Source organism: Lissotriton vulgaris, chromosome 9 (genome assembly GCF_964263255.1).
Source record: "Lissotriton vulgaris chromosome 9, aLisVul1.2, whole genome shotgun sequence".
NCBI lineage: Eukaryota > Metazoa > Chordata > Amphibia > Caudata > Salamandridae > Lissotriton > Lissotriton vulgaris.
Genome location: NC_141697.1, coordinates 147045905 through 147072784, shown reverse-complemented (window position 1 = coordinate 147072784; position 26880 = coordinate 147045905). Strand labels below are relative to the sequence as shown.

General features: G+C 43.5%; 1 protein-coding gene across 1 annotated transcript in view; it reads left to right on the top strand.

Moving 5' to 3' along the window:
• TYRO3 (TYRO3 protein tyrosine kinase) overlaps nucleotides 1-26880 on the top strand; it is a 456471-nt gene that overhangs the window by 383210 nt on the left and 46381 nt on the right. Inside the window, exons 15-16 of the mRNA XM_086937235.1 lie at nucleotides 5743-5864; nucleotides 10624-10733. Coding sequence (XP_086793361.1) covers nucleotides 5743-5864; nucleotides 10624-10733 — 232 coding nt within the window. The remainder of the gene's footprint in view (nucleotides 1-5742; nucleotides 5865-10623; nucleotides 10734-26880) is intronic.

Genomic DNA, 26880 nt, shown 5'->3' with positions numbered 1-26880 from the left:
TGGCACCTTTATGGGCATCCTAAATGGCACAGTGTATCTCATCCAGGGTCTAAAGAAATATAATCTCTTTTCTCCATCTTGATGGAACTCCATTGGCTTACTTTACCCATCCCAGACCATCTTCAAAACCAGCTGCATCCTTACCAAGCCATCACAACCAGAACCCCTGCTTATCTAGCAGAGACGCTCACCATCTCTGGTGGTTCTGGTGTCCTTCAGCCAGGACACAATCAGACTGCATACCGAGACATATAAATATTTAAATGTGTGCAAAAGTGCTTTTTAAAAGTGGAGCAGCCCTGTAGCAAATGGTTACAGCTTTGTCCTTCTAGAAATTGGGAACAATTTTTTGTTGTTTAAGTAATGTGATGAAATGGGGAGGGAGTAATAAACACAGAGGAAAAGCAATGGGGAGTGGTGTTGGGAGCAACTGAGTTACTTGAGCCATGAGGGAGTAAAAATACATTAAAAAAGCAGAACAAAAAGCAAGGGTGGGGTAGGAGAAGCAATGGATGAAGTGAAGTGGAAGGAAATACATGGGGTGCGCGGGTGAGGTGGTTAGAATTTGTAAGGGAAGCAGGATATAAGGGGGAGGGCCATGCACTCCCAAAGAGTGGTAAAAAAGTAGTTCACTGAATGTGAGAAGTGGAAGAATACAAGTAAGCCAAATAAAAGGACTGAAGCTATGCTCCAGTGGAGCGACAAACACAATAGAAAGGAAAGCCATTGAATAAAAAGGAAACCAAAGAGATTGACTCGGAAAGCCAACCAGTGATAAGGTGGGGGCTTGACCAAAGCCCATTGTAAGTTTTGATATTTTCTACAATAGGTGTTTTTGATAACAGACTGCTAAAATGTGTCGGTTAGCTAGACCTAAAAACTGAGAAGACAAAAAAGTTTCTACGTAAGTGTTATGAAGCTCAGAACTGTTTCCAGACGAAAGCATAGAACCTCCCATGGAATGTTAAAACTGTAATAAAAATTGTCCCCTCACGTCCGCAGAGGAAGTCTACAACTGAACCAATCAAAGGCCATGTAAGCAGCAATGCACTGAGTGAGAGACATATACTTCGGCGCTGCCCCAAAGATATGGAACTCTCTTCCACCGGATGTAAGCAGAATCTCTTCAACGACTGCTTTCAAACTGGAAACCAAAAGATTCCTAATGAACAAATTCTTACCTTAATTTGGGCTAGGTTCACCTGCTCGAAATCATTGATCCTACAACCATTGTACCATCATTTGATGCTGCTGTTCTTTACCACATTGTGTGCCCCCCCCCTTCGTAGCCCGATATATACCTGTTTATTGTATTACTCTCCTTGATTAGTTTGTCTGGGAATTATGTGATTATTCCTGTTAAGTATTCTTACTTGATGTCGATATTGGATTTATGTCCTTCCTTCCATTCTTTTGTAAAGCGCTCTGATATCCTTCGGGATCATGTTCGCGCTATAGAAAAGTTTATAAATAAATAAATATGCAAGACTAGGGAGGAACACCATTGATTTAGGAGTAGAGATTCCATTTAGACAAGTCATGAGCAAGAGGCTGACCCAAAGCCCACTCTGTATAGTGTATTGTATACAGTAGGTCTTCGACAGCAAACAGCTAAAGCTGCATTTAGGTGCTACCTAAAAAACTATAGTACAAAAACACGCCTAATAAATGTAATTCTTAGGGCCCATTTCACCCTAGTAACGAGGGGCACCCAGAAGTAAATCTGTTTCCGGAGTGACAAAGGGTAAAGAACACCAATGATATTGGGGAAAGTGATTTGTTTGAAAGGAAAATATCTCTACCGTGGAGGACAAAAATAGCATGTGGAACTGGAATTGTACACTGCACAGATACACTCACTATACTAATTCACCACTCTTTATGGGCTCCGGAATAGCATGCAACTCACTAAAAAATTGCTTCAACACCTCATTAGGGGTAGCAAGTGCTATATAAATGCAAACCTTTTTCCGCTTCTATCCCTCCACTATCCTTGTCAATACAAATAACATACTAACATATACGCTGCTCAAATTACTTTCATACTGCACTATGACTATACTAATTCACCACTAATCCTTAATGGGTTCCGGAGTAGCGTGCTACTCGCCGAAAAAGCGCTTCAACACCTCATCTGGGATCGTAAGCGCTATATAAATGCAATTACAATATGATACATCCCTAACTGTTTACAGTGAGGAATAGTCATGGGAAGTTGCCACTGTCATAACTCCTGTTACACCTGAAATTCGTCATCAATGACCAAAACAAATCTTGCCAAAAAGTTTGTTTTTGTGCTTAGAAATTCTGTTTATCAGGTTTCAACTTTGGTCATAATACAAACTCTTGCAGTTATTTTCCCTACCCTACTGTTTCACTACTTCTGTTAACTCAGTGTGCACACTACAAACCACAGTTTCCCTTCCTCCCAGCCATATTGAGTAAACGGAAGTGAGTAATCCCTGTTCTCTCGGCAGTTGAGTAGTTTCCAGTACACATTCTTCCCTCGGACACTCTGCCCAGAAAGCATGCCTTTGGGCTTATCTGCCTGAAATCTTAGTCCGACGCATTTAAATCCCATTTTCCACTCTTTCAGGAGTGAAAACATCGAAGTTGTGCATTGCCACATTCATGGTATGCCTGCCCGACAAGTCTGATATCGTCATTTCTAATTGGCGTACACTGCGCATTATAACATGCTTCACACCTCAGACTGGAAAACTGTTTTGCATTTGGAGGTGGGACAGTGCGGCGGGAGGGGGCGTAACCATTTTAAGAGCAGAGCATGTCTCAGCACACAAAACCGGAAGTTTAGTGCGGACAGCACTTAAGAGCATGACAATGATCCAAATATTGTGCCAGACTCCTTCAATATGGCCATGGTGCAAAAGGGGAGGAAGTATTATCTTGTGCTACGTTGCTGCTACAGTGCATGTCAGGTATTCGCCTGTTGCAAAATTGGAACAAACTGGCTTGGCTCTTATTTTTGTAGTTTGTATGCATAAAGCAGTGAGCTACACTAAAGTCTGAAAGCATAACACTTGGAAATAAGTATGGATAAAAACTGCTTTGTTCCATTTCGTTTGGCAAATGCAACTTTGATAACGTGGAGTAAGTTTGCTTATCTTTTTAGGTCTCGCATGACAGCGAGCATTCGCTGTTGCTGTGAAGGGTATTGTTTACAGTAAAGGGTTTGGAACCCGCCCATTGCTTTTTATTGGATTAGTTTGATCGCCACTCTTTATTGCTGCTGTCCCAAGTATGGGCCAGGCGTCACTTCCTTTCATCTGTGTGGCACAGGGACAAAGCACAGATTGATCCATTTTTGATTTGTGACAGTCTGCTGCACACGTGCAATTCAGTTATTTTTTTGCCACCCCTGTTTAGAGGGCAGAAACAATTGAACAGGATTACTGGGTTTGAGAGTACAAACAAGCACCAGAATGCCCTGCAGGCAGGAAGTAGTTGCCAGTGGTGCAATGAAAAGAAAACTAGCAGAAAACATTGTTTATTAAATCATTTTTTAAATATTGTTGTTCAGCTGTATATAATGTCTTATCGGTTGTTTATAATGTGCTTCTCTTCCCACCCCAAACTCCAGTTGTTTGTGTAGCTTCTTATATCCTACCCACCCTCCTATTGTCAGTGTTGCTTCTCCTCATCTTCCCGTTGTCCGTGTTGCTTCTCCACCCACCCTCCTGTTGTTCCTGTTGCTCTACCCCCCACTCTCCCTTTGTCCGTGTTGCTTCTCCACCCACCCTCCTGTTGTTCCTGTTGCTTCTCCCCCCACCATCCCATTGTCCGTGTTGCTACTCCCTCCCCCATCCACACTCCCATTGTCTGTGTTGCTTTTTCCCTCCCACCCATTGTCTGTATTCCCCGACCCTCTATAAGAAAAGAAAACAAACAATAATCTGCAGCCAGCACTGGACATGTCCTAGTGTTGCTTTCAGAAAAAGCAGCCTGAATGATAATTGACAGCTTTTCCCCTCCTATGACAGCTCTGTCTTAGCCCTAGTACCCTCTTAAAGGCACTGACTTGGCCTGTGATTGGCATACTTCTGTATTTTATCTTTCAAAGACCATCCAGGCTTTGCAACCCTTTGGAGGCACAAGTGTTTGTCAGTTCTAATACGCATTGCAAAGCCAATAGGTCAGGTCTATGTGAGAGCTACTGGCTCTGCCGGTGTCTTTTAGCCATGTTGTAGAGCAGCATAGCTAAAAGTTATTAAAAAAGCACTATAAAAGCTATTTAAAAAAAGCACTGATGCTAGAAAGTAAAAAAAAGAATGCTTATCGCGCTTTTTTTTCTTATAACATTTAGCCATGCTGCACAGCAGCCACGCTGCTGTACAACATGGCTAAAAGACATTGGCAAAGCCAATACCTTGCACATAGGTAAGACCTACTGGCTTTGCCAATGTTTGTTTTTAAAGAATGGTTAGCCATCCTCACCTTTTACTCAGAAAAATGTACTTTCAATTCCCTGATTCCATTGGATGTGCACTATTGCAGCTCATGTGCTAAAATTTCATGATTCATCTTCTTTGTCACATCTAGTGCACACTCCGCATGATAGCCTTCATGTTCATTTAATTTGTGAGAAGCTATGTTCTGTTGATCCCTCAGTGATCATGGAGTATACTTGAGTTCCAGGTAAGTATTTGGAGATGGAAGGATTTCGTTGGAGATCATCAGTGTTTCAGGGCTCAAAGTTGACATTCCTCTGCCAATCTTTGTCAAAATGAGCGCTAGACCCCTGAAATGGTAGTCCATTAAGAACAAGACCCTTGCTCTGCCATACAATTTTTAATACATTTTTTCCAATTGTGCCGAACGGATGTATGACATTACATCGCATGCTTTTACATCGCAGATTTTACAACGCATGCTGTTACAACGCATAGTGTTGAGGGGTGCTGGATAGTGAATAGTTTAATTTACTATTCCAACTCCAGTCCCCATGGATAGTAGGGAAGGTGTTGGATAGTAAATTAAATCTATTCCCTATCCTAGAGCGCCCCCCAGCGGAATGCGTTGTAATAGCATGCGTTGTAAGGCTTGCGATGTAAAGGCATGCGTTATAAAAGTTGCGTTGAAAAGGATATTCCCCGTGCCGAACTACATGCACTGCTTCCAGAACTCGCTCTGTATTTCCACCTGTTCCTGGTACTTTCAACTCCTCAGAATCAAGGCTAAACCAATATTGACTAGAATTAGTTAACACATTAAATCCCGCCCTGCAGGTCTGAGGTTGGCTTGTAACACACTTTAAACAATTCGCCCTACTTGTGTAACATGCTTTTCAGTGTACATTTTATTAGAGATTACTTGTGCCTTTGTGTTCATCTCGATAAATTCCTTTCCAGCATTTTTTGTGTTTTCGTTTGCATTTGTATCTCCCTTTTTTTAAAACAATGTACAAAGTGGTATTATTAAGAAGTTAAAATGTCAAAGAATTGTTTAGAATTGTTGGTCATATGAAAATACAAAGCAGCGAAGGAGACATTTGATATCATCTTTTTAAGTTCATTAAAATATGTTTAATTCTTTACTCCTAAGGGACAGTCCTCTTTATTTTCTGTGTATGGAACAAGAAATGAAAGTACAAATTAGAACTACATTTAATTACTTGAATATCTTGGTGATGCTACCAATAAATACCTTCAAAGCAAGTTTGTTGCACTTCTTTTGAAACCTGCATATCCTGTGGACTTATGTTCTGTCTGATATCCTTCACAGGTGTGAGCTTACGGAGTCGTGCCAAGGGGCGCCTTCCTGTCCCCATGGTCATCCTGCCATTTATGAAGTATGGTGACCTTCACACCTACATGCTCATGTCCCGGATAGGAGAAGAACCTTTTGTAAGTCAATGGACTGCTAGCCGCTAATCTACTGTTAGCCTGTTTTAGAGCATAATTTGTACATCAATCCAAGGTCATATGTGTGTACATTAACCGCATCGCTGCTGCGGTGATTTTTGCGCTACGCAGCTTTTTTCGAAAAGCCGCGTTAGATGACGAGCTCAGCTCGTCATCCGCACACGCCCCCGTGGCTGATGACGAGCTGAGCTCGTCATCAGCATCGAAGGGGTTAAGAAACCAACATTGAAAGGTCTTAGACCAGATATACTAGGCATTTCATCAGTTGCAAATGCTCCAGTTCGCCAATTGCAACTCTTAAAATGTTTTTCCCCATGTACTAATCTCATTTTAGGAGTTGGAAACAAATTCGGAATTCTAAAATGTGATTCTGAATGGATACAGATTGGGTATCTGGAAGGGACGTGTTGTGGGCATCACTTGCAAATACCAAATCAGTATCTTATGTATCAATGTTTAGTGACCGAAATCTGGTTGCAAAATATTCAAAATGTATAAACACCTCAAAGGAAGTGATAACCCATTCGCAAAAGGGAAGGCATCCCCATTGTCCTGTGTGAGTTCAAAAAACATATTGTTTTCTTAAAGAGCTGGCATTAGTCCTGGGTACCACTGCCAATTCTTGAAGTCTAAAAAAAAAAAAAATTAATTTTTTTTTTTTTTAAGCACAGCCTCATTTCAATATAGGGAAACAAGCTGCATTAAAAAAAGTTTACTTTATTGAAGATCACGAGATGTAGTGGCTTGTTGACCCTTGCAGGCCACCAACCCCATGATAGTGACCAATTGGATTGGGTTGCAGTTTGGGAGAGGATGTAGCTTTACGGCTAGAGCGGTCGACCTCGAAGCTGGGGAACCGGGTTCGAGTCTCTGCAACGACGCTCAACATCCTGTGATTCTGGGCAAATCACTTAATCTCCCCGTGCCTAACAAAAATGAATGTGTCCTTCTGTAACAAAGCCGCTGCTCATGTAACGCGCGCTGACACCCGATGTCTCTGGTCCATTTTGCGCTATATAAAACTCTATATAAAAAAAAATCTAATTAATTTTAATCAGGAAGGTCGCAATGCGTCTCTATCCTATTCTGTTTTATAGGAATCGACCTAATGGCACACAGGTTGGTTCATAAAAATATTTACTGGTCTCAAGAACACTGCTTTCAAATACTGACCAGTATTTTGCAAGCATTAAATAGTACAATTGGCACTTAACATATGAAAGCTGCCAACCAGCTTTTGAAAAGATTATGTTGTAGTTCACAAATGTATAATGTAGTTCCAGGAGGGCCGGATCTATCCTAGATTTTCAAGATCATCGCTGATAGCGTGAAGGTTCTTTATTTAGAGCATATGTAGATTTCCTGAAAATCAGGTATGGATTCAGAACATCGGAGACTACCATGCACACCTATGAGGTATACAGTATGTATGCTTTTATGCAAAAAAAGTTCTTTTATTTCTATTGAGGTTAAGCAGAGTGGAATTCTTTGGTTGCCGGAAACTGTAGTTTCACTGCTGAAACTTCGAAACATCTGCCACCAGCCTGAGTTAAGTAAAAGGGATGAATTGTCACTAAAGTTCAGCTTGAGGATTCAAGTCTGAGTAGATTTCCTTTTCAAAAAGGAAAGACCGATTTGTTCTTTGATCCAAATATGGAAACTTAAGCATGACCTTCTTGGGAACTAGCAGTCACAGGGTAGTTGGTTCAAGGCCAGAGCGATCGGATAGATTCCATTAATTTTAAATACAGTCACTCAGTGGGATTCTGCACATGTTGGAACTAACCAAGAGCAAAGTCAAGAAGTTCAAGGACATTAGTGGTGGAATCTGTTTTAATTGCCATAGATAACCACAAACAAAAGACAAATGCAAACCTTAGCCCTTAAAGACTCACCCCTTTTCAAGTAAAACATGGTGTCTTTAATCATCGGTTGCATTTTTGGCGAATTATCTATTTTTCCCTTCTTGCCCACTTCTACTTCCCTGGAATACCGGGCTGCAGAGATTCCCCTGGGGCATGTCGGTTCAGCTGTTCTAAATTGATATTGCATAGTATTAAGTATGGGTGTGCTAATCCTTTTGAATTAAAAAAACATGTGTGACCCTACTGGGGTGTGTATAATTTGTGGTGAATTTAATTTAATAAAAAGATGTAGACCTGTGCGATTAATGCATTATCGGTGTTGTAGCCTTACTGTGCTTCCACTGAACTCATTAACGAACACACTTGAGATCAGTGGTTTGTAGGCGAAGCAGTCAGAACTGGAGTCAGTATCCCCAATGACCTGGAGAGTTGTGGTCACTCTCGTCTCAGCTGTTACATCAGCCTGTTCTACAAAATACAAACTATATTTTATTGTTTATTTACCCCATCAGCCAAAGCCTAAACAAACTTAAGTACACAAATATACTCACCAATTTAACAGTGACATACAGAATTCTTCAGGCTGAACTAATTTATATAAAAGGTGATTAACAGGCAGAAAGTCAAAGTATCATCAGTAGAAAGGATAAAATACAGCCTTTTACTAGTTTTCTGAATCCATTTATTACTAATCCAAGTGCATTGTCGGTTATGTAATAATTTTAGCGAACACATCTCATTCTACGGTATAAAATGTATTCCCAGGTGTATAATGTAACATGTTACATTTTTATATGATTAATTCGTGAGTTTTGACAGGACCATTACCCCCCAGCCTGAGTTACTATGCAATAAGACCTATTTTTGACCATTAAAAATTGCTTTGGGGTAATTTCAGGTAATCTCCCTCCATTCTCTTTTGGCATGCGCAAAAGCAAAGAAATGTATCTTTTACACATTGGTGCTGGTTTATAATTGTTCGGAACGTTTAATTAAAGCACTGCAGGCTGGGTTCTCCTTTAAAGATTGGCAGATGGCCATTATGGCTGGTACAGGCCCTCAGCACCAGCATTCCAGTGTTTTATTCCTTCCTGTTTAATTTAGAACATTCTTTCTTCACTGTGTGAAATCTTCCAATAGCTTAATTGTCCCAAAGTCCCTGATTATTCCAGTTCTTAAAGACCCTCTCTTTAATTTTAGTTCCCTCCCCTGCAGCTTGTGTTTGTAACTCAGAAAGGGGCTCTTACACGACTGGTATATATATCCCTCATCAACTGCCTATAATGCTGCATTGTATACATTTTGGAGGAAGTTCTTGGTGTTGGTAAACACCTAATTTCCTTCCAGCAAAGCTTAATCTAAGTTCTACATGTGTATTCAGGCTAGTGAGGGCTAGTCAAGTAGATCCTCTAGCTTCTCTTTTAAATGGGGAATGAGAAGCCACAAAGCAACATTAACTGAGTAGTTTCAGGTGTCATTGTAATAAAAGTCCTCCCTTTTACAAGTATACAAAGAGGTGAGAACTATTGAAAATGTATATGATGGTGGCCCTACTTGGACCTACTTGGTCAATTTCACCTCTGTTTAAAATTGTAGAGTTTTATCTTCCTACGCATTAGTCATATAAGCTATTGGGCTTTGACCATTTTCAGTGTTCGTTCCAGTGGAATAGACATTAATTTACAGAGTGGAAAAAACTGGTAGAATGAGTACCAAAATGTTGCAGGGTCTGCCTTGTAAACCTTTGAGGGACCCTATGTCTGTACATTGGATTTCTTACTGAAACATATCCATGAAATTGAAATATATTCATTTATTGTTTCTAAAAAGGTGCTTCCACAGAAGATACCTAAAACCAAATGCAAGACTTATAAAAACATAAATATTACACACGATCAAAATGTTACATAGAATTAAATACATCAATATGAATCAATAATCGCTAAACGTATCTACAACAAATATTAGCAGCTTAATTGCAATAAAGGAAAAGATCAGAATAATTTCAGCAGGCAATAGCAGAATTCCCCTTAGGTGGATTTAACAATAAATAAAGTGCTTCCTCGTGTGTTCCAAATAAATATTTAGAAATGACTGGTCAAAGGAATTTTCTTTGTAGATGTAAGAGACCTGGACAGAAAAATAAAACATGATTCATATCCTGTTTCTTGGCACTACAGTATTAACAATCTGGAAGAAAACAGGACTTATTTTCTTTTTAATTCATGTATTATCTCAGATCGGTAGATGACCAAGCATAAATGTCATTAAAATTCTTTGTACAGAGAGACATATATTATCCTTTAGGTATTGTTCAAACCAATGCCAGAGAACACAAACTCCGTTTTCTGCAATAGTTTGAGGCTCTGTGTCAGTCAGAACAGCCAGCTTTAAAGTGAGCCCTGACGATTTAGTCAGCTGCAGGCGACTCTTGATCAATCTGATGATGATTATTTTCTGCCCTTCACTCAACACATCACTACAATTGTTTTTAACTGCACTCTCTTATGTGAAGGACATAAATCTGTGCATTAAAATATAATGCTGTTTGCATGTACATTTAGCAAACTTTAAAAATAGGTAGCCCACTTGTATTTTGAATAGGTGCACTGTTTTTACAGGGGTGCCCGACTTAAGTACAGGATGGACGCATTCATGCCAGATTGTTATATCATCTTCATAAGACAAATGTACATAGAATGAATCTAGATGGAACTCATTTACAAAGTCATGTTGGTCTGAAAAGCTGACATGGTTCCCACCCTAGTAGACCTAGGTTGGACACACCTGGTTTATAACGTCTTGGAGAATACAATGATTCTCTTTGGGAGTTTCTTTTGTAACTCTTCCTCAGTTGTGACTTTTTTCCCTTCCAGACGGTGCCCATCCAGACACTGATCAGGTTCATGGTTGAGATCTCAAGTGGAATGGAGTACCTGAGCTCAAAAAACTTCATACATCGAGACCTTGCTTCGCGCAACTGCATGTAAGTTCACTCAGTACTGACTGTGGGTGGTCTGCAAATGAGGCGGAACTTGAGAGCATTATGTACTGTTGATGGGTCAATTCTGAAGTTACTTTCTCTTTACCAAATGTCTCTGTATGAGTGAGGTTTTCATTGCCAATTCACACAGAGTTGAGTAGAATTTCACAAGAATTGTGTCTAATGCATCATTCTAAAATATAGAGAGAACTGCAGTTTTTCTGTTCAGTGTTTACATCAACCAAATGCTGCATCTAGTAAAAGGTATAGTGGGGCATGTGTCATTCGTAAATGACACATGATTCAAACAAAGTTACATTTAAGTAACAATATGTATTATTTACCTATTCGTAGTGTAACAGCTATGAATGTAAACTACTCTATGGACCTGAATTACTAGCATCCTGATGTATCTACGTATTTACACAATCAAAGTACTACTCATGACTTTTACAACTCCCTTGTTGTAGTGGTCTCTTTCATGATAACAACAACCCTGCCTTGCTCGTGACTGGTCTTTGTCCTTTCCATTTGCGCTGTCTCACCGTCTGGTCTTTTTCACTGTATCCCTTCCCAGTTTTCTTGGTAGGGTTTTCCATTTCTCTCTGTTCTTATTCTACTGCATCCCATGCCCTACAGAGACTTGCCAGGAGTAAAAGTGGAGAATCTTCCTAGTTGTCCTCATGTTCTCCACTCCAGCATCTTTCCTCTCTCTGAGGCTGTAGAGTGGCCGCCTTGGTGTTGGCATGTTCTTCTCCCATTTCCATCCTTCCTGTTTTTGTGGTAGTGGAGAACCTCTTTTACTACTGGCATGTTCTTCCCCATCCTTCAGTCCTCTGTGGCAGGGGAGTGGCTGCCTTTTTTGTTGGCTGGTTCTCTACCCTTCCATCTTTCTGAGGCAATGGAGTGGCTGCATTAGTGTTGGCATGTTATCCACCCTCTCCATCTTTCTGAGGCAGTGCAGTGGCTGCCTTGATGTTGCCATTTTCTCCATTCCCGTGACCTCTCTGAGGCTGTGAAATTCCTCCCTTGGCGTTGTCCTATTCTTCACCCTTCCCTTCTTTCCTCTTCCGGAAACCTGCATTAGTGCTGACGTGTTCTCTGTCCCCTCCATACTTTTCACATTGCGTAGTGACAAATGCATGTCTTTCTCTTTCGTTGATTGTTTGTGCCCACTGTTAGTGTTTCGGTTGTAGAAGAGTATCTGGTTATGCATGTTACTTAAAATTGTATAATGTACAGACGGCTCAGTGCCTTTATGCAGTTTTTCATATGATGTGTGTGGGTTGTCTACTGTCTGTAAAGAGCAGTGAATGAACCAGTCTGCGATTTGAAAGTGGCACAGCATTTTGAATGTTGTGTACCAAAGTGTAGTTTTCATGAATAGTGCTGTATGCCAGAGTACAGCTTTTGCCGGTGTGTCCTTTGGTGCCATTGTTCTGTTTACATGGGAAGCGGTTTCATATTTTGTCTGTTTCTAGCTCTACCCTTCTGCTTGGAGTCAGGTTTACTGTTGCGGTGTCTCCTTGTAAGAGAAGTGAGAGATGTTGTGTTGTGTGTTTGTGAATGTGGTTCGTGCACGTCTGTGGGTTTTCTTGCTCACGCGTAGAACTTGTGATGCAAGTAGTGTTCTGACGCTGTGAGTGCTTGACCTAACAGATGGGTCCTTAAGAGTTGGGGGGGCTGAGTGTGATTCTCCCTAATGTGGCAGGGAAGGTCTTTTGTATGACTCAAGGCTACCTGGACCCAGGAGACCTATTAACTGAAACTGTCCTCTCATACACTGTAGGCTATTGTCATTGTAAATGTTATTTATACACCGCTTACTACCCCTGCAAACACTTCACATCTCATTAGAATTTGTGCGCAGTTGGGATTCCAAAACGCCCTGTTTTTAGCACAGCAAATAGCACAGAAATGCTGGATAAAATGCTTTAATTCATCTCAGCTGCTGGTGATTACCCTGACCTTCATCCCATTCCATACATTGTTGACTGGCATGTGGCATTACACACAGGGGCATCCTTCTTTACTCTCAGGGCTTAGAGCAGTTGTATCAAGTCACACAGAGTGAGACCTCATTCTTAATGACCTGGAACACCTCCTGAATAAGTATAAAAGTGATCATCTTGTCTTAGTGGCTGGTGATCTGATTTGCTCATTCGAACCCATCCTGAGTCTAGCTGAGGATGTGGGGATTGATGAAGATACCGCCTGGAATATCCCCCCGTTAGCTATAACTAAGGGTGTCAGGGGAACGGAGGCTGCCCTCCACTGGCTGGGGCTCTGCCTGGAGTGGGGGCTTCGGGCAGTGAATGGCCGTAGTCCGTCTGACAAGCTGGGGAAACCAACCTTTGACAATGGGATTAGTGCAAGTCGCATCGACTATATATTGGTCAATATAGAATCCTGGTCACACGTAATAGATATGTTAATAGAGACCAGGCCAGAGAGTGATCATAATCCTCTCTCCCTGGGGCTCAGGGTTCCTGGACTAGGTGTCCCCCAAACAGAAACAGCTTGTATAACATCAGACATAGTCCTGTGTGATAACAGAAGACGGGTCAAATGGTCAAGGGTCACAGCTGACCCAGAGCTTATCTGTCAAATAGAGGAGTTGGTCCTAGACACAAGAAATGGGATGACTGCACTATCTTCCAATGGCGGGGTAGAGTCCATTACTATTGATCTCCACGAGAAATGTTTTGCGGCTCTCAAAAATCTTCTCACTAGGCCATCTAAAAATCAGAAAGTGAATCCACACAAAAGATGGTATAATAAGAATTGCAGAGAAGCCCACAGCAAACTAATAGCAGCTGTTAAAACTAGAATAACCCCTGATATCAGGAAAGCTAGACAGTTTTATAAACACACCCTTTGGGAAGCTAAGAGGGATTGGGACGATTCGTTCTGGCTAGATCTCCTCAAAGCCTGTGAGTCGTCTAACCAAATAAAATTCTGGGAGATAATTAGATGGGGCAGGGATTCAGATTCCCAAACCCCTGTAAATCATGTTTCCGCTATGGATTGGGTGGAATTTTTCTCCGCCCAATTTAAAGATACTAATACTGAACAGGAGTTGGCAATTGAGCCCACAGTGGGGATAACACCAACATCGTATGGGGATAGGCTTACTTTCTGCACCTCAGACACTGTACATGCCCTAGGTTCTGTCCAGTCTGGTAAAGCCCCAGGTTTAGATGCTATACCAGCGGACCTTTTTAAGTTGAACCTTGATCTGTGGGTTCCTTATATCACAACTCTAGCAAACTCTATCGCAGCAGGGGCAAGGGTACCACAATCCTGGAAAGGTGCTGAGATACTTCCAGTTTATAAGAAAGGGGATCGATTATCACCGAACAACTATCGCCCCATTAGCCTGATCGACTCTATTCAAAAAGTTGTATCAAGAATGGCCCTAGCAAGAATACAGGGGTGGATCGAGCAGAATAACATACTCTCCCCCATGCAGGCAGGGTTTAGATCAGGCACCAGCACCCTAGATCAGGTGTTCCGACTTACCATGCTGTATTGGAAGGTGGTTTTCTTGGGCGGTGGGGTCATCTATGCCGCCTTTGTTGATCTTAGGTCGGCCTTCGACTTGGTCCCTAGGGCAAAACTATGGGAAGCCCTCAGACTCATGGGTTTCCCACCTGAACTTTTAGAACTAGTCAGGCGTTTACATGAGGATAATTTTGCCCAGGTAAGATGGGGGAGACAGGGTCAGGTGACCAACAGCTTCCCAGTCCAACGAGGGGTGCGCCAGGGCTGCATGTTGGCCCCTACCCTGTTTCTCCTGTTTATCAACCAGGTGGTTGCATTCTTTAGTGATACGCAAACAGATGCACCTACCCTGGGGGGATTAAAATATCCAATGTTAATATTCGCCGACGACACCCTGCTCCTTTCTAAAACCCGGAGCGGGTTACAGGTAGCCCTGAATAGATTTGCTGAGTTTTGTATAAACAATGACCTACAGATCAATGTCGACAAAACCAAATTCATGGTTTTTAACAAAAATAAACCAATTAAAAGTTCGGTTTCTTTGAATGGTGCCCCAATTGAACAGGTCAAGGTCATGACATATTTGGGCGTGACTCTTGATCACCAACTTACCTGGAACCCCCAGTTGGAGGTTTTAAAACTTAAATTTGTTCGCCTTACAGGATGCTTATTGCAGGAACAAAAAAAAACCTTGACCAAACGCATCATACCAGCGGTAAAAATTTATGAGGCCAAGGCCAATGCTGCTACCCTGTATGGAGCGGACATATGGGGTTACAAAGACTTGTCAGCACTAACCACAGCACAGAATAGGTTTCTGCGGAACCTGGTGGGGCTTCCACAATCATCACCAATAAAACCATTGCTTTTAGATCTAGGCTGTAGACCTCTGAATGAGATGGCGCAGTATCGTATCGTAGCACTCTGGCGTCGCCTTTGGACGACCCCAGAGCTTAGTCTCTTCGCTCATGAATTGGGCGAGGTCAAATCATTGTGGGGTGCTCATAAAATTCCATGGCTCCGGGAAGTAAAACAAATTTTGTATTCAATGGGCCTCCCCGAATTCTGGTTATATCCTGAATGCTCTAGGTTCCCATCCAAACAAGAATTTAATGATCAGTTCTGGGCTGCAAAGAAATCTGCACTGGTCACTCTTTCGTCAGACAACAGCTTAACCAGTCTTTTTCTAACACAAAAGGTAACACCGTCCCTTGAGCCCTATTGGGACTTGATCTGCAAAACCTTGGACCGTAAACTGTATCATCAGTTTCGGGTGGGCACTTTGCCGACCAATTCCTTTACTGCAAAGTGGGCGAAGAAAACAAGTAATAAATGTTTTTTTTGTCCTGACCAGGTAGAAAGTATTGGTCATCTGTTTTTTGCATGCCCAGCATATCGATCGCCTCGATTGAAATGGTTGAAACCTATTTGCAAAACCTTGAATTGTGGGGGAAATCGTGAAGCCCTGTTGAAATTACGTGACATACGTATTGAAATGTCTGTGATCTGTGTAGCCAAATTTTTGGGGTGGGTGTGGCTGATTCGTGCAAAGAAATCGAAAACTCTTTTAAATTAATTATTATGAAATGATTGTATGTTGATTGAGACACATTCTTCTTTTTAATTTTGGGGGCTTGTTTGTAGAGGTTTCTAAATATTATATTATGTATGCTGTCTTTTATGAATTTTATTCGAAATAAAGACAAAATGAAGTGAACTGAGACCTCGGAAGGAGAAATAGAATGAGTGAGCCACAGGCACTTTTTGGGGAAATCTGTTTTTTAAAAGATTTATGTAGCACAAACTCGACCCGAAGGTATCAGAGCGCTTTACATGAACACCAGTTGCATTACACATGGACACATTTTTTTGCTAGGCGCGGGGAGATTAAGTGATTTGCCCAGAATCTTAGGATGTTGAGCGTCCCTGCCGAGATTCAAGCCCGATTCCCCAGCTTCAAGGTAACTGCGCTAGTCGTTATGCCACATCCTCTCCTCACACTCTGTTGAAGGAGTGTGGCGCTGGGGATGTGGGTGCTACCAACTGTTGCACCTCTTCAACAAGAGGAAAGATCATAAATCCTGCAGAATGTGTCCCCTTGTACTAGGGACTAGAGGAGAGACCTCCCTTCCCCCTAGATCGCCCTACACCATAGCAGCGAGGCTCAGAGGAGGTTCCCCCTTCTCCCTGTGGGGGCACAATTGTAATGAGACACCTTACTCTCAAGTAGATGAGGATGGGGCACAAGAGAACGGCTGTGCTGTAAGGTATCGTGTGGGGGCCCCATGTTGGTGGGCTGAGTGCGGTGCTCCCCGCAACTGTCCACACTGCCCACGCCTAGCACGGCTTTGGTTGGAAGATTGCCATCGGAGGATCACTGGTCTACGGGGTATGTTCAAGAAGCACCGCAAAGCAGCGATCCGACAGTCCGGTTCCCACCGGTAGAAGAGGCAGCGGACCCCTGGGGATTGGAGGGATCCGGCTGTGGGAGAAGCGCAGACCGCTAGGGTGGTCCAGGGGGCCACAGTCATGCCACCAGATTAGCCAGGGACCTTTGAACTGGCCAACGATGGCCAGAGAATTGCGGGCCAGGTGGAGAAAAGGCCAAGGGACAATGGCCCATGAAAGTCGCAGGTAAGAAGCACAGAAGGTTACTGTACCCGTGGGCCTGCGGATACCTAACTGCAGGGACACCAGGAGAGGCGAAGCGTGCAGGGGGTGGCCACCAAGCAGGCACGGTACTTGCAGCCCAGATAGAGACTGCACGCCCATGAAAGGGCTGTCACATGGGAAGCCTAGAGCCTGCAACCGTACCCCCTGAGCACATCATATTCAGCCGGTGCCCAGGTCGGTTGAGTTCTGCCTGTAAGAGCGGAAACAGTCATTGTGTTGTCATATTAGGAAATATAATAAACTGCGGCCTGCTGTCTCTAAACAGGGGTTATATGCATCTTGGAAGCGGGGTTTGAGATTGTGGGGGGCTGAGGGGCTCAATTGAACGGGTTAGGCACGTTCCACGTCAGCAAGATGTGGACATAAACTGATATGTCTGGGAAGAGGGGGTTCGGTGAGCACAGCCCCTGCCGGGCCCGCCCACAGATTACAAGGTAACTCCACCACTTCATGCGGCTTAGGCCTGCGCGACGTTCCTTCTCTCCATGCTGTAGGTTGGCATCTTTCGTGAATTTACATAATACTTCCTGTGTTGCACGCTGCAGGCTCTGTTGGTGGCACATTGTTAAGGATGGCACCAGGATTGTGGAACAGCACATGGTATGCACAGAAAGAACAGCGTGTCAGAGTCAGGAGTTGAGTGCATGGTCAAATCCGCCCCATACCCCGGGGTAACAAGAGGTACCAGTCACACCATCAGAATGAAAGGGATTGTGAGTGAATGAGTCTGGATGAGGGAGCACGAGCTCCATTTCCTCCCCCCGAATGTTGCTTAAAGCCCCAATACTCGGGAGAGTCGTGCATTATGTGTGCTGCTGGGAGGGGCCACGCAGGTCTATCCGTGATGTGCCAGCAGAGCAGACCCTTCAGCTTACATATTGCCTCCGCGTCACATATCCGCTCCCTCCACGTGTTTGTTCACCCAAAGAGGACCCGATATCACGCGGTGTGCACACAATTAGCTGAAAATCCCTGCAGAGAGCAGGTTTATTCCTAATTGTCCTGAGGCTTAAAAGAAACAGATAACCATAATGGGGTCTGAAATCGCCCAAGGACATCGGCGGCAGCGTCAATGTCTTTGTTTTTATGGAGTTGGAAGGAGGAGGCAGTGGATTTAAAGTGTCTCCGGCTGTGCACCGCACGAAGCACCGTCCCCTCCTTAGATGGTGACAACTGTGCACAGTTTGGCAGGGCCGCTGGAGATGCTTCCTTTCCTGGAACTGCCCACAGCCTGCATCATGTGCTGTGTTCATACCGCCACGTTGGCAGACGGATGCATACTGCTCGTGAAGAGCTGCTACGACCCCCAGGTTACCTGTGGGGACCCCCTGCAGGCTCATATTGTCACCGGTGCAGTATTTATTAGGTTTTGCCGCTGATTTGCTGCCTCCTTCCAGTGAGACGCTGGGTGATGAAGACATGAGCAAGGAGGGAGTGCAGGCATCCTTGTGAAATCTGCTTGGAGACCAATTCATCTCCTTTCCATTACTGCCCCAAGCCCACAGGGGCATCTCCGACAGTAAACGCATTTTGCTTTCACAACCCTGAGAGTCAATCTAGATGAGGAGGCAGTACCGTGGGACAACATGGTGGGCAGAGGCGACCACGTGTTAATGCTGTGCGCAGCCATCAGGATGGCATCTGTACCTCCGTGAAGGCTGCAGAGCCTGTGCCAGCAGTGCCCTCTGTTTTCTCACTCCAGCGAGAGGTTTGGAGGAATTACTAAGGAGGCAGGTCCTGCGAAAGCGGGCACTGGACCATCACTCACTGGCTGGGCTTCAACATGTCTTTAGTTTTCAGTTCTTTGGAGCATCCGAACACAGAACTGTCTGTCTGATGTGGTGCTCGGATATTTTCCTCTCTGATTGATAACTTACCTTGTGATATAGAGAAAAACAAAGGCCTCCTGGATAGCAATGTGTTTTTGGGGCTTCACATTACTCGGGATTTTGTAGTTTTGGCTCCTTTTTTCTTGCTACAGCAAGGAGGTGTTCAACACCGACCCTAGCAGACAAGAACCATGCCCCATTTTAAGGATATCCACAAGGGCTAAAGGTACATAGGTTGGATGTAAAGGGTAATAGTTTACATCATGGGCATCTTGCATAGGTACTTTAAGGCTCGATCATTACCAGATTGTCGGGGTATCCACGACTGTATTTACGTAAAATAAATCTAAATGAAGCTCATTTACATAGCCTATGGTTATCATTACAATTTGGCAGAGATCTGTCCCTTCCACACAAGACACTCTGATGTAGGTAGTTCTAAGTTATCTTGACATCTGGCAAGCATCAGCCCATCAAGGACCAAACCTTGGGCACCTCTGTGCTAAAGCAAGGGGCATTGGGGCCTGGTAGGTGGCTACTCAGATGATCAAGTGGGCCAGATGATGTTTTTATTGATTATTTTTCCTTTTCCCTGCCTCTGAACAAACGTGCATGTTCTCTGGTTCTTTTTATGTTCAAGGGCTTATGAACTGTAGCCTCGAGAGTTCAAAGCTTGGCAAACAGGGAGTGGGGCATGGGCCATTTTTATATGAAGACACATGGGCCCTTGTGGGCAACTTGGCTCACTGGAGTGCTGTAGTGTGATCGTGCACCACCCTTAGTCATAGGAGTGTTATTCAGTTCTGTACTGCCCTTGCTAGGTGACCTGGCTCAAAAAAACAATTGCCTGGTATCACACAATGTGGTAAAGTGAGAAGCCAGAATTAATGGCAGGTTTTCTAGTTTCATATTGTGCACCTCAGCCACTCCATCTATATACTTTGCTTCCCCACACCCATTTCACTGCCAGTCTCCGTCCAAACAAGACCCAACTGGCATGAATGCAGCCCTCGATCAAATCACAGGCCATACTTTTTGGTCCCTGGGAAAATGTTTGTGTGTACCCATGCTATAGAGAGACATTTTTGGGGGAGCCGTGGTGCGAGGGCAGCTCCTTATGTCCCTAACTAGTGAAGGCAGTCACCTCTACTTGCCCCGAAACGTTCCCTCTCATGACCTGGGGAGGTTTTGAAACCGTGAATAGAACTTAACTTTTCGAAGCCTCCAAGCATGAGCTGGGTCCACTCTGTGTTGGGTGCCAGTTCACCCTGTGTTCACCGTGTGCTACTGGTGCTTCACCAGGAGACTGTGTGAAGAGTGGCGATGTTGAGTGGCACCTTGTGAGTCGGCAGGCCTGGAACCAGGACGCCTGGACAGCATCAGTGCTGGCTTCCTTTGCCTCCCTATAACTGGTAAGTAAGTGCAGCAGCAGGGCAAGCTTTCTTCTCAGGGAGAGCCGGTGCAGGCTGGACACAGAGAACCAGTGCAGTTTGCAGCAGTTCAAGCTTCCCTCAAATATACAGTTATAAACAGAGAGACCACTCACCCATTGGCAAGCCTTCCCTCCAACAGCACTTCACCCACTGGCAGGCCTTCCAAAGAGCACAGCTTGCTGCAAAGAAAGGTCTTTCACAGCTCGCTTTCTCATTTAACCCTTTCATAGACCTCTCACCTCTGTCTGCTCGCTGAGGCACCTTACCTCAGGACAGACCTTTTAATTCTGTCAACTGGCTCACGCAAGCGTAACACACTACAGTGCTTAATTTGAGTCAGTGGATTCCGGTTCTTGGCACCGGCACGTAATTCTCAGCACTGGTGCTTGTGACAGCTGCCACAAGGTGGCGCTGTCTGACAAATTTGGAGGAGATCACAACAATAGTTAATTATTAAACAAATATACATTTGAATGACTATTACTTGCTTCCAAAGCCATTCTTATAGGTTTTGGGGCCTGAAATAGTCTGAATTGGCACACTTGTAGGAGTGTGATAGTTAGTAGTTGTTTCGTTACTATGATTGATAGCTTAGCAGGGGCTATTCTTTGGTGCAAGCTGCAGTGGCCTCTTGGCTTGGTGACGCGGCAGCACAGTGCGCTACGTTTATTCACTAGTCATACACAAACTTTGCATTACGCATTGTACTGAATAAACCCAGAGCAGGTTCTTACAGATTGAGATCGCCCGCTGCATTCTGATAAAAACTTTACCTCTTATTGAAACCCCCAGCACACCTCATGGCGCTGCTGAAAATGCAGAGCAGCCTGTCTGAGAAAAGTTAAGCCTACACACAGCGTGCTCCCAGAAAATAACTGCTACGCCAACTCTTGCGCAGTGATTTATTAAAGGAAAGGCAGGCAGGACACCAGTGGTAAACTACACAGAATGATGGGTTGTGGAAGGACTCCCAGTCAAAGGAATGGATCTTTATTTTCCTACCTCTCAGAGAATGTGTGAAACAAGAAGTCGCATCACACACTGTGTTACAGAAACTTTGCTCTGATGCAAACACAAAGTGATGTATTTGTAGCATTTCTACAAATGGTGTTATATGAAAAGGTGCTGCTCCTGGGCATAATACAAAAGGATTTTGTAAGGCATAAATGAGTGGTAAAACCAAATAAAACATATATATCGCATATAGATCTTTTAAGATGAGTAATTTATATACCAAATGACACCCTTGCCTTTGAATAACCCTTTAAAAATATAGAGCAGACTGATTTCCCACTATGTTTGGTATTTATGCAACAGTAAATGCAACAATCTTAGTTTGACTCAAATATAGTTCTGTTTTTCATGTTCGTAAACAAGGAATGTATTTTCTCAACGTTTTATTGTGTGAAAGCAGAAAATATGGTGTTAAACTACTCTGTGCTGTATTTATCCTCGTGCAAATACCCTTCCCTCCTTTCCATATTACACATTCACAAAGACTGGTTTCTTTCACTTCTTTTTGCATTAACACAAAGGTCCTGTAATACAGCACGTTTCATTATTAATATGGTGAAATTGCACACGTATTTACACACCTCCTAACATGTTTACAAATGTACCCTTCGATCTAGATTTTTTATAGAGAGTGGTATATCAGCATTGATGCTAAGAGAATGGCTCTGGCATGGTGTATTACCCATAATCTGAATAACGCCACGCCTTCCTCGTCCGAGGTTTTACTCATAATGTGAGTGCTAACCCAGGAAGCAGGCAAGTCTCTTGAAGTAACTTACTCGGTTTACATTTAAAGACCGCCCTCATCCGCTCAGGGTAACTTCCTACCACTGAGGATGCTTTTCCTGCCAGTACCAAGCAAAGGAAGCATGGGAAGGCATGGTCTTGACATGTTTAGAATTACTTGTAAGTAATCTTTCCATTCCCACCTCATCAGCCTTCTCTGATGTACCAAGCGGTCTTATTTTACACCTTCAGCAAAGGCGGCAGCCTGAGCACCAATCCCGAAAGGTGATCAAGCTAAATATAGGTGTCCGGCACAGCCCAGGTGCCCGCACTGCAGACCTCAGCCAAACCGCCCATATTTCTACCCAGGAGCAGACACGCTTCTAGCAGATCTGCCCTCAATCCGACCGCAGAGAGGCACCCAGAGACCTGGGGTGCTCGGGGATGGCATAGGCGATCCGTGAAACACATTCATAAAGAAGAGAACCCAAGGGCCTGCCTATTACTCCTCTGCCACATTATGTAATGTAGCTGGGGTCAACATGCTACAAAGACCACTACCCAGCAACAGCTAGATGCCAAATTACATTAGGACAGACTTCTGAATACACACCCCATAGAGCCTGAATGTGCATATAGCTGGGTATTAAAGGCCCCAGCATTTCTTGCTACCATTAGCTACTTACCACTCATCTACCGGGCAGTGGACACCTGTCCCAGCTGAGGAGCCACATAAGCAATTTGGTTCATACCTCCTACTTGTGGACTCACGCACCAAAAGAACCCCAACTCATTAAAGCTGAGGGAATCAGTACATTGACCCCCCAAGCCTCCATACAACCGAAACAGACTCTGGTCTGCAGTGCACGTTTAGAAAGCCAGACCCTGGACTGCCATATTAGTGGCAGATTGTGTGCCGTACATTGCTGAGAACAAGAAAGAAAGCACAAGCGGTGCTTCAAGTCAGTCTATTTGGCACCTCTAATTGCAAGGCCTCGAATGGTTTCAGTCTCCAGCAGGTCTGAACCTCAAGAAAGATCTATCAAACTAAAGCCTATGCTCATAAAAATTGCATTTACTTTGATCCGTTTAATGTGTTTTTTCCTCAGACATACGTGAACTATTGTCTGCACGAGTTTCTAAACTTAGCATTTCTGGGAACTCTGTCACCACCTTAGTTCATAGCTGCCACATGGCCACACTGCGCCCATAATAATCTTTTTTTAGTCAACAACACTGTGCAGTCTGGGACTTGTTGTTTCCCTCTTACTATTATGAGCATGGGCAGAAGAAAATTCAGGATTTGTTACAATACTGGCTAAAGATTCAACTGAGAAACAAGAGAGTGATGACTGGACATGCTTTAATTAATGCATGGGTGCATTAGGCTAGTCCACTTTATTTTTGGTGCTGCATGTCCCACACCTATTATATGTAGATGTGGAAAACCGTGCAATGTACATCCAGGACGCTCCTGGTTGGTGAGTGTGATTTCCAGCCAGTGGCTGACGTTTTGAGATATCTCCTCTGGCTTCCCGTGGAAGCCAGAGTATTGGTTAAGATCTTATGCTTGTGTTTTTATTGTCTGCATTAACTTGGACCCATGCTTATACGATAAAATCAAAAGAGACTGCCCCCAAAAAGGTTGAATCTGCTGATTGTCTCCATAGCCTCAAGGCAGACATTTTTTGGGGGGGACCAAGAAAACAAAAGTGTGGAACTTCATATTACTGGTGAGCTGTCAGGCACCCACATCAATCAAGAGGGGTGGTGGGGTTGAAAATTCCCCCAAAAGATTGTTTTTAGGAGTTTTTCATTTTTATTGTATCCAGTACATAATTTTTTTTAAACTGTTTGACGTCATTTATTCTGCAATAATGTGTCAATTGTAAACATCCGGTCTCAACAAAGTTTTGAGTGTTTTGAACAGACATACAAAAGTAGAAATAATCATACAAATTTTGGGCAGGATCTATGTGCTTAAAAGAGGTCAATGCTTTCTATTCTGCCTCTTTTACAAATTCCTCAGGCCAGAAATAGCATCAAAACATCCCCTAAAAAGCGTCCTGGAACTGAAAAACTTCCATATATTGCAGTCTTTCTACTGGCTGGCTGCAATTTTTCCCATGAACGCTTCCTGGGCCTGTGTTCTTCCTTCCATTTTCTTCTTTTGTTCTCAAACTTAAGAAACGGGAGATAGGGAGAAACCCACCACCTGGCACCTCAGCTTAACTACCGCCCTTCCTTTTTCTTGAAACCTTAAAACTTTTAGCTTTTTGGGCATGGAGTTTTATGACAACCTCTCTCAAAAGGGTATCAGTAGGCCTTGGTTTAGCCCTTATGTGACATGGGACTGTCTCTCAAAGGAAAGAGTTTCAGAAAAATTGTATTTCTCTATCGCACAGACCCAACCCAAATGGATGTTAGACTACTTAACGTAGAGTAAACGGATGTGATACAACGAAGAAAACTTATGAAATAATTAAAAATGGTGCAAGTGTGGGTGAGAGCAAAACAAACTAAGTTCCATTGAGAGCTGTGGAAATAGGGAGGATCTGGTAGTTATCCAACAGCTGCAACTATGAGAAGTAAAGAGGGGATCAAGATAGAGTTGAGGTTTTGTCACTGCATATTGTTTCATGCCAGAAGTTTCTGTGTTTACCTTTCAGGCAATGAGAGTTGTTTCCTATTAGAGCCTTCAATATAATGGATTTTTTTAAACAACAATGGTCCCATGCAACACAGGATAAAGCATACAAATGAAAACAGACACAATGGATTCTGTATTTAAGTGACTTGTCCAGCCGGACAGTGGTCAACAAGTATATTTACTTTATAACACAAAATACAGAGAGAATATCCTTCGACAATCTCACGATGTGGGGCACAAGCCTGTACCTCAATTAAACACAGACACTTTAATACACTCAAAGTGAACAGGAAAGGGCTTTTAGGCAAAAAGCTTAAATTGTTCTTTAAAGCATAGTGTGAACAGATATTCTAAGATGCACCATTGCATCAACATAGTACATGGTATACACACTGTATATGGCACATGAATTGGTCGATGGCGTTTCGATCCCACATTTAATTCACAGGGATCATCATCAGGACATATGATAAATGCCACGTGTTCGAGGGACTGACGTGTCCTAACACAGTCCTAACACAGTCCCTCGTTCCCCACGATCACGGCAGTAATCCTTCTGGTTTGTGCATCAATTTGTTTTTAACATACACCCTTTAAGCACCGACCTTCACGTTTGAATTTGAATTAATAATTACTATTGCTTAGTTCATAATCTCTTGCAATTCTCCTTTCCCCACAATTCCTTTTTAGGTTTTAGAGGCTTGTAACTATTAGGCATTTATCAAATGTCCTGATGATGATCCCTGTGAACTAAATGTGGGATCGAAACGCCGTCGACCAATTCATGTGCCATATACAGTGTGTATACCATGTACTATGTTGATGTAATGGCGCATCTTAGAATATCTGTTCACACTATGATTTAAAGAACAATTTAAGCTTTTTGCCTAAAAGCCCTTTCCTGTTCACTTTGAGTGTACTAAAGTGTCTGTGTTTAATTGAGGTACAGGCTTGTGCCCCACAAAGTGAGATTGTCGACGGATATTCTCTCTGTATTTTGTGTATAAAGTAAATATACTTGTTGACCACTGTCCGGCTGGACAAGTCACTTAAATACAGAATCCATTGTGTCTGTATTCATTTGTATGCTTTATCCTGTGTTGCATGGGACCATTGTTGTTTCAAAAAATTGCTCCCTGAGGTCCTGTGCTGACTTACTTGGGGTCCCTTGTTGTTTTGAAACATACTTGAATATAATGGAGGCAGCTCTGAAAGAGCAGACTTTGAGTAGGAGGCATATGGGTTTCAGAAGTGTTGATGATTGTATTGTATTGTATTGTGATTTGTAGAGCGCGATTGATGCCCAATGGGCGTCCAAGCGCTAAAGCATAAAAAACAGAACTGAGGAATGACGGAAAACGAGCTTTAGGTGGACCTGGCAAACAAGTAAGTTTTCAGCTGCTTGCGGAATGAGAGTAGGTTGGGATTGGACCTGATTTGTAGCGGGAGTGTGTTCCACATCTTCGCGGCGTTTAAGGAGAACATCCTTCCTCCGGTCCTGGCTCTCCGCACTCTTGGGACTACGGCCAGAAAGGCTTCCGTAGATCGGAGGGTTCTGTTAGGATGGTATTGAGTGACCAGTTTGTTAAGGATCGTTGGACCTGACCCCCAGAAAGCTCGATGGGCGATGCATAGTGCCTTAAATGCCACTCTCTGCTTTACTGGGAGCCAGTGTAGGGCGACCAGGGCGGGTTTTGCAGACTGCGTCCTCGGAATCTGTAACAACGCGCGGGCTGCGCAGTTCTGGACCACCTGAAGTTTTCGCATGGACAGCTCTGGGGCCCCCACATACAGAGCGTTATTTGAGTCCTGCCGGGACTGGATCAGGCCCTGAACTGCCACTTGTTTGGCTTCCATTGGGAGGAGGGGGAGGACCTTCCTTAGTGTTCTAAGTAAGCCAAAACAGATGGCGGATAATTTAGTGGCCTGGGTGGAGAAGGAGAGGTTTTTATCCAGCCATACTCCTAGGCTTTTTACACTCTCTTTGGGGGTGGGAGGAGTGCCCAAACATCCAGGCCACATGGAGGGGAGTGAAGTGGGTGATGCAGAGCCTAGGAGCATGAGCTCCGTTTTGTCTCCATTCAACTTTAATGAAGAGTCTGTCATCCACTTTTTTATATCCTCTAGGCAGTTCATCAGATTTCCTGAGGTGTGACCGGTGCTTTCCTGAGTCAATGAAACCACTAGCTGGGTATCGTCAGCATATGATACAATTTTTATGCCTGACGGTTCGACGAGCCCAGCCAATGGTTTCATATAGACATTGAAGAGCGCAGGGCTCAGAGAGGAGCCCTGTGGTACTCCACAGTCTAGGGGTTTTC